The sequence below is a fragment of the Hemiscyllium ocellatum genome, chromosome 1 (genome assembly GCF_020745735.1).
Source record: "Hemiscyllium ocellatum isolate sHemOce1 chromosome 1, sHemOce1.pat.X.cur, whole genome shotgun sequence".
NCBI classification, from domain to species: Eukaryota; Metazoa; Chordata; class Chondrichthyes; order Orectolobiformes; family Hemiscylliidae; genus Hemiscyllium; species Hemiscyllium ocellatum.
In genome coordinates, this window is record NC_083401.1 from 163,692,659 (window position 1) to 163,705,389 (window position 12,731).

The 12,731-nt window shown below is 41.5% G+C and overlaps 1 protein-coding gene across 1 annotated transcript in view; it reads right to left on the minus strand.

The window, feature by feature from the left end:
• The window catches only part of lrba (LPS-responsive vesicle trafficking, beach and anchor containing), an 866,835-nt gene that overhangs the window by 618,719 nt on the left and 235,385 nt on the right, over positions 1-12,731 (minus strand). The window contains exons 32-33 of the mRNA XM_060827381.1: positions 8,734-8,812; positions 8,024-8,157 (exon numbers count right to left, since the gene is read on the minus strand). Of these exons, the coding sequence (XP_060683364.1) occupies positions 8,024-8,157; positions 8,734-8,812 (213 nt within the window). The remainder of the gene's footprint in view (positions 1-8,023; positions 8,158-8,733; positions 8,813-12,731) is intronic.

A 12,731-nucleotide genomic window follows, 5' to 3' on the forward strand; every position in this document is an offset into this window, starting at 1 on the left:
ACACGTAGAGGCTGAGCGAGTGAGCACGCGGAGAGATGAGAGCGCGCGCGTGGAGAGAGAGAAGAGAGCGCGTGTGGAGAGAGAGCAGAGCGTGCACAGAGAGAGAAGAGAGCGTGCGCAGAGAGAAAGAGCTTGGAGAGGAGAGAGCGCGCGCGCACGCGGAGAGAGAGCGAGCGCGCGTGCGGAGAGAGAGAGAGAGAGAACGCATGCGCGGAGAGATGAGTGCGCGCGCGTAGAGAGAGAGAAGAGAGCGCACGGAGAGAGAGGGAGCACACACACGGAGAGAGAGGCGGGGCTCGCGCGGAGAGAGAGACAAGAGGGCGCGCGCGGAGAGACAAGAGGGCGCGCGCGGAGAGACAAGAGGGCGCGCGCGGAGAGACAAGAGGGCGCGCGCGGAGAGACAAGAGGGCGCGCGCGGAGAGACAAGAGGGCGCGCGCGGAGAGAGGGAGAGGCAGAGCACGTGCGGAGAGACAAGAGGGCGCACGCAGAGAGAGAGGCGGAGCGCGCGGAGAGGGGGAGCGCGCAGGGAGAGGGGGGAGCGCGTACGGGGAGAAAGGGGGAGCGCGTGCGGGGAGAAAGGGAATGCACACCCGCGGGGAGAGAGGGGGAGCGCGCGTGCGGGGAGAGAGGGTGGAGCACGCGCGCGGGGAGACAGGAGGAGTGCGCGCGCGGGGAGACAGGGGGAGCGCGCGCGGGGAGAGAGGGGGAGCACGCGCGGGGAGAGAGGGGGAGCAAGAGGGGCAGCGCGCGCGGGGAGAGAGGGATACCGCGCGCGCAGAGAGAGGGGGATATCGCGCACGGGGAGAGAGGCGGTGAGAGGGAGGGCGCGTGCCGAGAGAGAGGAGCAGCGCGCGCAGAGATAGAGGAGCAGCGCGCGCGGAGATAGAGGAGCGCGCGTGCGGAGAGCGGGATACCGCAAGTGCGGAGAGAGAGCGAGCACGCACACATGGAATGTGAGAGAGAAAGCACGCGCGGGGAGAGAGAGCACACGCAAGGAACGAGAGCACACGCGAGGAACGAGCGCGCACGGAGAGAGAGCGCGCACGGAGAGAGAGCGCGCACGGAGAGAGAGCGCGCACGGAGAGAGAGCGCGCACGGAGAGAGAGCGCGCGCGCTGTGCACGGAGAGAGAGAGCGCACGCGGAGAGAGAGAGAGAGCGCGCGCAGAGAAAGAGCGTGCGTGGAGAGCAAGAGAGCGTGCGCAAGAGAGTGAGTGAGCAAAAGAGTGAGACCGAGCAACCGAGAGAACAGCTGGACAAAGGAATGGATAGTAATCAGCCTAGAAGAATGAGTAGTTACTAACAGGGACAATTACCTGCCACTTAAACACACCACTTTGTTCGCTGGCCAATATCTTTGTCTCAGGCTTGCTGTTGTGCTCCAGTGAGGGTTATTGCAAGTTGGAAGAACAACATCTCAACTGTCCACTTGGGAACTCTCTAGTCTTCTGGACTCAATATTGTGTTCACCAATTTTAAGGTTTGAGGCACCTCTCACACATCCTTACCTCAAACCCACACACTAACCTTGTTATCACACATGGTTTGCTATTGCATACAACCTATTGTTAGCCACTAATAGTCCCCATGAGTTGCTATTCATTCTCCTAGACTGATTGTTATCCAATCCTTTGTCTGTCCCACTGTCCTCCCACTTTAGGTTTTTTCTCCGCCTATTGTTTACTCCTTAGCCCCGAACCCCCCAGCTTCTGCATAAAAAACTGTTTCCTAGCTATCATTAGCTGACAAAGTGTCACCAGACCTGAAATGTAAACTGATTTCTCTCCACAGATGCTGTCAGACCTGCTGAACTTTCCAGCAATTTCTGGTTATTGTTCATTTTCAGCATATAGAATTCTTTCAGTTTGTATCTTTACAGATTTCCTTATACTTTCAAAGTAACCTTTACAGATTTTCCAATTGTCCTTCCTCTAAATTTGAGAATGGTATCAAACTGTCCCACTTACTAACTGATATGTTGCTCCTTGTTACTTTCGTCCCTCCAATGATATTGCTTCAACATTTTCATGAGAAATATCACTTTTCTTTCCTGCAATCAGGACTATCAATGATCTAAGTCACTTCACTAACCCTTCTAGATAGTTTGTAAAGACCTCCGAATTTCACTTTCAACTCGCAAAGATAACACCAATACATGAATTCCACCATGAAATGTTCTATTCTAGGAAGTTTTCCACTCATTCTTTCACTTTTGATTGGGAAATTGTTATATATTTCTGCACAAATTTACATGTTCCCTTTTGGCACTCTATGAACAATAGATGTAGTCCCATAGTTACCTGGATTACACATCCTCACACCCTGCTTCCCTTAAAGATTCCACTCCATTCTCCCAGTTTCTCCCATTCATCGTAGTTGTTCTGATGATAGCAGCTTCTACAAGTTGGGTGTCCAAAATCTTCACCTACTTCTTCAACTGAGGATTCCCCACATGGTTAACAGGGCCCTCAGCTGTATCTGACCCATCTCCTGCATATTGCCCTCACCATTCTCTTAGCTGTCACAACATCTCACAGTCTTCACGTAGCATCCCACTCGCATCCACATCCACCATTTCTGTTACCTCCAGCAGGATTCCACTACCAAATCTAAGAACCCCTCCCTTGTCAGACGTCTACAGGGATCATTCCTTCTGATACAACTTGGTCCACACATCACCTCCACTCCCAATGTCTCACCACCTTCCCATCCAATTGCCGAAGGTCTAACACCTGTCCATTTACTTCTTCCGTCATTGCCAGACAAGGCCCCAGACACACTTTCCAAGTGAAACAGCAATTCCCTTGCACTTCATTCAATCCTGACTGCTATATTCACTCTTCACAATGTGGTCTCCTTTACAGTGGGGAAACAAAACAGACTGGGCAACCGCTTTGCTGAATATCTGTATTCTGAAAATTGACCCGAAGCTTCCAGTTGCTTGACACTCCAACACACCAGGTTCCTTAAACAACATCTCTGTCTCAGGCTTGCTGCAGTGCTCCAAAGATCAGCACAAGCTGAAGAAAAGCATCGCATTTTCTGATTGGAGTCCCTGCAGCCTTTCAGACTCCATATAGATTAAATAAATTTCGGGTCTGAGAACCTTCTTCCATGTCCTTCTCCCACCCCCACATTCCAGGCTTTTCCATGACATGGGCAGCTATCACAAAAAAATCAGCTACCTATAGGCCATATGGACAGCTACTGATTATCCCAGGCTGATCATTATCCGTACCTTTGTCTACACAAACATGTTCTGTCTCCGTCTCTCTGATCTCTCTCTGGGCTTGTTCTCCACCTACTGTTTACTGCACCCACCCCAATCCAATTTTTAGCATATTTATTCTGAACCATAATCAGTTCTGAAGGAGGGTCACTGGACTCAAACTTTACTTCTGCCTTCTCTCCACAGGTGCAGCCACACCTGAGTTTCTCCAGCAATTTCTCCAGCGTCCGCAGTTCTTTGTTTTTGTTTATATAATCTAACAGAGTTCTGACAGTGCTGAATCTTGTGGGAGAAGTATATCAAAAGAGTCACCACAAACTAGTGGATTGTCATCAGATGACTTAAGCCCAAACCATATGTTCACCCTAGTGCAGAAATACAAGTAGTTTATCACAAGTAAAAATCCGTGTGCAGCATCAAAAGATCTGGAGAAAAAGTTGAAGATGGAGCAGAACAGAAGTGCAGCGACATGGCACAGCCAAAGAGGAGAGCAGAGCATGGTGCTATCCTTGCAGAATGTAGCTTACTGGACAAGTAAAAACTTGCAAGAGAAGTTTTTGCTGCAAACGTTTCGTTCCCTGGCTAGGGAACATCATCAGTGCTGTTGGAGCCTCATGTGAAGCGCTGCTTTGATGTTTCTTCCGGTATTTATAGTGGTTTGTTCTTGCCGCTTCCGGGTGCGGCAAGAACAAACCACTATAAATACCGGAAGAAACATCAAAGCAGCGCTTCACACGAGGCTCCAACAGCACTGATGATGTTCCCTAGCCAGGGAACGAAACGTTTGCAGCAAAAACTTCCAGCTCAGCGAGCAGAACCACAACAACGGATACCTGAGCTACAAATCTTCAATCAGATTTTAAACTTGCAAGAGAAAGTTAACTCATTAGCGAAAGAAAATTCAACACTGAGGATTAGTCTTTTTGGTTCAAAAACTTCCACATGATCATGAATCAATTCAAATGGACTAAACACAGTAGATTCATCTGGGGAATCCCCGGTGGCAAACAGTCAGAACACTGTTCATTTAACCCAATCTTGTGAATATTCATCATAGCATACCTTTAATAAAGGTTTTGACAGTCTGATCATATCTCTCCAAAACTCCCTGTGTTCAGATATGTAATTGATTTCATTGTCTTATAGCCAAATTGATGTCTTAGAAAACTTGAAACATTAAGCTAGAATCTTGATCACATTGTATTTCAATCAGCAGTCCTCTGTGTCAAAGGAATAGCTTCTGAAAATTAGATGGTCACAGATATGATTGTAAGGACATACTGGTGGCCTACTTTTGTTTAGAGGAATGGTCCTTCAGAAACTATAAATACTTGTTCTGTGACTTTTCAAAACATGGTATGGGCATTAAAATTGCTGAAAGGCTTTTTCCCGAAACGTTGATTCTCCTGCTCCTCGGATGTTGCCTGACCTGCTGAGTTTTCCAGCACCGCACTCTCGACTCTATTCTCCAGCATCTGCAGTCCTCACTTTCACCTGGCTTGATTGCATGTTTTACCTACAACCTAACATGAAAGCAACATTTTGAACATATCACGTTTATGAAGCCTTGACTAGTTAACATTCCTATTTATCCATGCACCTTCACGCCCTGACATCGTAACATGATATGCTACTTGCAATATCTCCTTGTAATATCTGGGCAGTACCATAGTCTGCTGATCAACCATCCATTCTTAGATTGCATGTCTGTTTCTTGACAAATGCTGTCTCCATTCTCTCATTAGAGCTTCGCTTTTCATATAACAGTATTCTGGAACCCCTTCAGCTTCAGGGTGAGCTGCTTGTACTTGCTTATTTAATTCCAGATCTGCGTTCTGAGTATCAATTAATGAAGGTATGTCAAATACTCTATCTGAATTATTTCCATCTTTAAAAGGAGGTTTTGGCTACTCTAACATTTGCTTCCAGTAATAATTTACCTCAGTTGATGGACTTTGTTAAGCAATCGTTGGGAGGTCATGTTGTGGCTGTACAGGGCATGACCTCCCAACTCCTATACTCAATGCACTGACCAATAAAGGTAAGTACATTTGTCACAACATATATGAATCAGGGGTTTCAGTTTAATGGGTGGCACAGTGGCTCAGTGGTTAGCACTGCTGCCTCACAGCACCAGGGACCCAGGTTCGATTCAAACCTCAGGCAACTGTGTGGAGTTTGCAAACTCTCCCCGTGTCTGTGTGGGTTTCCCCCAGGTACTTCGGTTTCCTCCCACAATCCAAAGATGTGCAGGTTAGGTGAACTGGCCATGCTAAATTGCCCATAATGTTCAGGGAAGAATAATTAAGTGCATTAGCCAGGGGTAAATGTAGAGGAATAGGTCTGAGTGGGATACATTTTGGAGGGACAGCGTGGAATTGCTGAGCTGAAAGGTTTGTTTTCATGCTGGAGGGATTCTATGATACATTCTCAATGTCTTCTTCTTCAGCTCAAATACTGCAATCATCAGAATGATTTCAAACATGTTTATTTGATATAATAGAGTCTTCTTCCGAAAACAAGGATCAATCCGATAAATCTCTTTACTAAACCTGCTCACTACTTTGTATGGGTCAGGGACTTTTATTTTCAACTGCATTTGCAAAGGCAATACCAATACTTTGTCTCCCACTTGAACTATTCTAGATACTGAATATTTATTAGCTCATACTTTCAGCTTTACCTCTAAAATTTTCAAATGTTCTTGTGCTACCTTACATACTGCTGCAAGTCTTTCTAGCAGCAATGACACGCATTTCCAACGAGATTTTCCTAATCAATTTTAATGGACCTCTAAACGTACAGCCAAAATCAATTTAATTGAAATAAACCCATTTGGTTTACTTTGGCAATCCCTGTTAGTAAAAAGTTATCTAATCCTTAGTCACAATGCTGAGAGTAATTATTACTGCAGACCTTAATCATGATTTTGAAAGTCTGATGGCATCTCTCTAAAACTCCTCGTATTTGTAAATGAGATGCAATTGACTTAAACTGTTTTAAACACCATCCGTTGAGGAAGCCCTTGAAATCTTTAGACAAAGTTAGAACCTAGATAAAATTTTATTTCAATTGGTAATCCATATTTGTAAAGCTATTTTGATGTCCTGTCATTGTGTACGACGAATACCAAAAACAATCTACTAACTCTCCACTGAATGCTCTCAAAAACTGGAATGGGTGTGAAAGGTTCTAGTTTGATTACATGTTGAGGTTTTCCTACTGCTTGACACATTTGACAGATCTTGCAGAATATGACATATCTTATGGAACTGCACTACATCATTGTTAAATCTTGGCCATTTAAAATACCTGTCTATCAATATTTGCATTAAGTGGATTCTTACAGGCCCTGGTTGCATTTTCTGTATGCTTTCATGTTCTGCCATAGGAATTTCATGATCACACGCAGTATCTCCTCACATTATCTAGGTGGTACTAATATCTGATGAACAAACATCTATTCATCGTCCACAGCTCTGAGAGGATGGCTCCACTTCCTTATTAGAGCTCAGTTTTCAATAAATTTGATACACTCGCGAAAACCATCAGCCTCAGCTTCAGTGTAAGCTGTTTGAGCTAAATCTGGATACGCTGCCTCAATCAATGAAGACAAACAAAATTTATTTACAAACTAATCAGCTACCTATTGCCAGCTGAATCTTACTCTGCATTTATCTGGTGGCGGACTGACTCACCTCACCTCCACAGGTCGCAAACCAACAGAATAAACACAACTCACGAGTTCTAGCAATTTGTTTCCAACAACTATTTCATAGTCCTTGGCTTCGAAACAGTCCTTTTTATGTTTTTGACCATAATCAATAATACAAGAAGATAAAAAAGATGCAATGTTTATAATACACATTCATTGTACTAGCAAGGACTTCTTCTAAGGCATCCTTAAAAAATACTAAAATCAAGTGAGAATGAATTATTACATCTAAGCCATATATTTGAACTTATAAGTACAATAGGTTTTTGATTTTGAATATACTATTTAAAATGCAAAAGGATGGCTTAAATTGAAAGTCTGCTGGGAAATGATCAGTTTCATGGATTAATACAAAACCATTTCAGTTACTGGCACACCTGGGCTTGAGTCCCACCCAGATTAATTGGAGGAAACAGTTGGGTTTCTTTATATGCACAGACTGGATGTGGAAATAAACTTGGTTCATCAACGTGGATATCAAAACACAGTTTTCAAATGGTCACAGAATTTTCAGCATAATGGTTGAAAAGGTGACTGTTTTCTTGCAAAGTTAGGAGAGAAAAAGCTTAACTCAACGGCTAGTCAATTATGCCTTCCTTGGGATGATGTTGACATTGAACCCGTATGGTAAGCAAAACATGTCATCCCTCAACAGACACACACACACCTTGGCTAAATTTTCCAGTGTTGATCAAAGGTCATCAAAAAAAATTATGAACTAAATGTTTCACATAATAATGGGACAGAAGGGAAAATGGACCCTCATTTTCACAAACAGAGCTTTGGCTTACACTTCAGAAATGTCTATTTCAGAATGTGAATGGAAAGATGGGGTGATAGTGACAGCAAGCGGGGCAAGAGGGAAGGGGGAGCGTGCGCACATGTGAGGGAGAACAATAGAACAAAAGAGTGAACAAAGATGAGAGAGACACAGAAAGAGAATGCATGAGAGAGTGAGACAGATAGAGAAAGAGCAAAGAATCAAGGAGATCTCAGCTACATAATTCATAACTGTCTTCAAAAATAACTCAATGCAGCCTGCAAATATTAATATACTTTAAAATATACTTGGTAACTTACTTGTACCCTCAATGAGCAATTCTTGCCCATGACTACCCAGTAGAGTACGTGAAAGAAAAGGAGCAAAATCCACAAAAATCTCTCTCAGAAGAGGGGCTGTCTTCTCCAGTGCACGTTCAAGCCTTGCTGTAATACTAAATTAGTAATAAAAAATTGTTACATTTAAACTTTACAATGATGATTTATTACTTTGAAGATACAAAATTAAACTAAATTATTTTGAAGTTATGATTTGAAGATCAAAATATTAGCACAAAATAATAACAAAGAACTGGAGAAACTCAGCAGGCTCTTGGCTTATGTTCATTTGAAGAACAGTCACGTTGGACTCGAAACATTAACTTTGTCTTCATTCTATGGCTCATGCCAGATCTGTTGAATTTCTCCAGCAGTTCATTTTTCATTTCAGATTTTGAGCATCTGTAGTATTGTCTTTACTTGAAGTATCAGCACAATTCACTTGTTACACTATTTCCACCAGTTGTACTAAAAGTAGAAACACTATATCAGATGTTTATTACATATATAAATACCAAATTTTATATAGTAACAATTTAGTCTCAGTACATAAAATTGGAATTCTTTTCATAAGATCATGCAGTACCAAATTCCATTTAGAACAGCCAAATGAAAAAGTAAACGAAAAGCAGCATAACAAAAATGTAACATAACAGATCTTGATAAAAGTTAATAAACAAAAAACTTATTACCTCATATTTGCTGCAGAGTCCTCTGGCATTGGAGATACAGTTTGAACAGATGGCAGCTTTGAGTTGGATGGTCCACCACCTAAGAGAATTCAATCAACAAATTTACTGACAAAATATATCTAAATAAACTTTTATCTGGCAAAATTGGTATTATAAACGAATGTTCTCCATTTGTCTATGAAAACAAATGAGGTCAAGATTTTTTGCAATAATGCTTTTCTTGAAAACGAGGTGGGTCCTACATTAGAATTGGTGCAGCACAATTTACAAGTTCAATTTGAATTTGGAAAGCAAAATGAGGCAACAAAATTTGTCAAAACAAAGAGGGCCAAGCAGGAAAACAAAAATACAAATGTGGCATTATTCCTTAAAAATGATACATCTTCAAGTTGCGTTATGCATTACATATTGCTAATTGAAAAATGAGAATTAAATTGTAGTTTTAGTTGGTAACTTGAAAAGAATTATTCGATCATCTATTCTGAAGAATCATCAACCAGAGACATTAATCTTATGTCACTCTCCTCAGATGCCACCTAATTTCCAACATTTCATGTTTTGATTTTTGAATTGCAGACTAAAACAATTTGCTTCTGCAAAAGACACACTCTCTAGGTATGTGATCTAAAATTTCATATTCATACAATTATTTTGTATGCACTTCAAATGCTTTATGTGTAAGATTCTAATTTTAAAAAGTATGGAAGTGCATGGAAACAACAATAATAATATAATTGTGTGGAACAATTCTATCAAAAGGCCAGTATAAAGTATGTGTAATCAATAACAAGCAGCTCCAACAGAATGTATCAAAGCAATAGCAACATATCACCGAACTGTGTTCTGAATGCTACAGGAACTAGTCTGGCAATTCTCAATGAGCAAGTCACCATTATCAGCAAGAAACAAAGTATTGTTTGCAAAAAGAAAACTTCCAGGCAGGGTTTTGGTGCACATATAGTGTTCCATCCTTTGGGTCAAAACATCTGGGTTCAAGCCCCACTTCAAGATGCAATGGCTACAGAGGTGTGTAATACCATGTCTAAATAAATTAATAAAAATAACCGTAAAACTGAAATTTGATATATAGGTGCCTGCACTGTATGTTGCAATTTTCTAAGAGAAATGCATGTAGTTTTGTTACTGTCAGTACAGCCACATCTGCAGCTAGTCAGAAATTTTTATCGGATAAAGGTTATCTCAGTGTTGTAATATTTACTGCTAAATTTTCATTGGATTGTGATTAATATTCATAATAGGGTTTCAAGAAGAAAGTGATAGATCTCAACATTTGGGGCACTGGTGGCTCCAAGTGACCCACCCTGAACAGCATTTCAAGAATAATATCTCAATTCAAATCAGTGAACTACATGATGAAAAACCCTTTAAACAACAAATAAAATTCAAATTTACTCAATTCAGTAAGTCTGGATCGTGAATAATACAGACTTTGATGTCCTCACAAACATCACCACTTTAATGATAACAGTTCTTGCTATATGCATGCTTGAAATGCTTCGTTACCTGAGGAATCGCAAATGGAGGTGAAAACAATCAATCACCATCAAAAGCCTAAATTCTCACCTTATTATGGTCAATGACTAACATCCAACTCCAGTAGGAGACCCTACGCCACACTGATTTTTAAAAAGAATTCTTTCATGGGATGAGGGCGTTGCTGGCAAGGCCAGCATCTATTGCCTATCCCTATTTGCCAAGAGGACAGTTAAGAATCAACTACATTGCTGTGGGTCTGGAGTCACATGGATGTCAGACCAGGTAAGTATGAAAGTTTCCTTCCCTAACAATATAAGATGATAAGAACTAGGAGCAGGAGTAGGCCATCTGGCCCTTCAAGCCGGCTCCGCCATTCAATACGATCGTGGTTGATCTTTTCGTGGATCAGCTCCACTTACTTGCGCTATCATATCCCTTATAGATTTTTTTGAATAATAAAGGCTGTCGCTAAAAGTAGCCTTAACTACTTCACTGGCAAGGTATTCCTTAGATTTACAATCTCTGAGTGAAGAATTTCCTTCTCAAATGGTCCCCAACTTGTAAAGACAAAACAAGTCTTTGTAAAGACAAAACCATTAGTGAGGGAGTGAGTGTGTGGGTGGGTTAGTGGGTTAACATTGTGTTAACACCATGAAGTTGTAAACAGTCCTGATGGAATCATGTGTCTGAAATGGAGGTTAATGTGCTGGACATTTGTGACTCGACCTCGTCACTAGTTCTCTTCCTACTTTTTGCCATGGATTATATAATTTACCATAAACCTATTGTTATGACAATAAAGCTGTTGATACCTGGGAATTTACTATATAGCTAGATCAGGAAGAGGTAATTGTTAACTGCAATTATTGGTAAGCAGCAGGAGAAAAGTTGGAACTGTTTTTTTTCTATATATCAAATTAAAGCATTGGCCAATAGCATTGGCAACTATCGTTAACATCTGAGCACAAGAAACAACAGCAGGTGTAAATCACATGGCTCGTGTGCCTGCTCTCTCATTTAATATCATCTTCTGCCTCATTTTCATTCTCCAGCCCACTTCCCATATCCTTATAATTAAATTGAACATCTGCTTATTGCAGCATTGCATATACTGAAAAATTGAGCACCCACATACTGTGGAATCGAAAAATTCAGTCTTCTGAGTGAAGTTCTTTCTCTTTGACTGTAGTTGTACAGGATGTTTTGCTGCAATTGTACAATTGGTGAGATATACCTGGAGTATTTTGCGAAGGTTTGTTCTCCTTATCTGAGGAAGGTTGTTCTGGCTATGGAGGGAGTGCACTGGAGACTTACCAGGCTGATTCCTGGGAAAGCAAGATGGATTTATGAAGAGACTAGTTTGGTTAGAATTATATTCCCTGGAGTTTAGAAGAATGAAGGGGGATCTCATAGAAAAGTATTAAATTCCAGCAGAATTAGAAAGGGTAAACACAGGAAGGACGTTTCCCATGGTAGGAGTGTCCAGGACACACATTCTAAGGATTTGGACAGGCCATTTTGGACTGAGATGAGAAATTATTTCACTTGGAGAGCAGTGAGCCGATAGAATTCTCCACCACAGAAAGCAGCTGAAGACAAAACATCAAATGTTTTTCAAGGAGGAGATAGGTGTAGTTCTTAGTCTGACGAGAAAGCAGAATTAGAATTAGGTTTATTGTCATATGTACTCAAATACACACATACAAGAGTACAGTGAAAAGTGTACAAAGTTGCCATTTCCTGTGCTATCTTAGATATAAACAGACCTAGGGACAAAATCGCAGTTATAAATTAGAAAAACAAAGAAATAAAGGCAAAAGTTCAGCATTACAGTCTTTCTAAAGCAGGGAGTCCATCCTGGGCTTCCCTGAGGAGGCTAGGAGTCTGTGAACTAGGAAACTAAATAGGATGATCAGCCATGATTATGAGTGGTAAAGCAGGTTTAAAGGGCTGAATGGCCTACTCCTGCTCCTATTTTCTAGGTTTCTACTGAACATAATTTTCCTGCCTTTCAAGCAATAACCTTATTTATAAAACCCAAAATCCCTAATTTGCTGACTCTCTCTCAATACATTCTGCTGCCTTCAAATATCTATTTGGATAAAGTCCCAGGCAACTCTGTCTCTGCACTGTTTAGGACAATATTATTTCTCCAGATTTCTTCTGTCACTTCCTTGTATTACATTTCATCTGTACCATAATGTCTGCAGACACATCCATGAAAATGGGTGTCACATTTACCACTCTTCAGTTCTCGGGCTTCTCCTCCATATCTAAGACAGACCGGGACAAGCCCTCCTGTGACCTCCAATCCCATTTCCTATAACAAACTGGTCTCTAAACTATCCAGGCAAGATGACATATCAACTTTGAGCATAGCTACCCTTTTCAGTACCTCTTGCCCTTTCAGTTTCCAAGCTATCCATTACCTCTACCATATCTGCTTCTACTAATGTTTTGACTCTTTTTAGTAAATACCAGTACAAACTACTCATTAAATA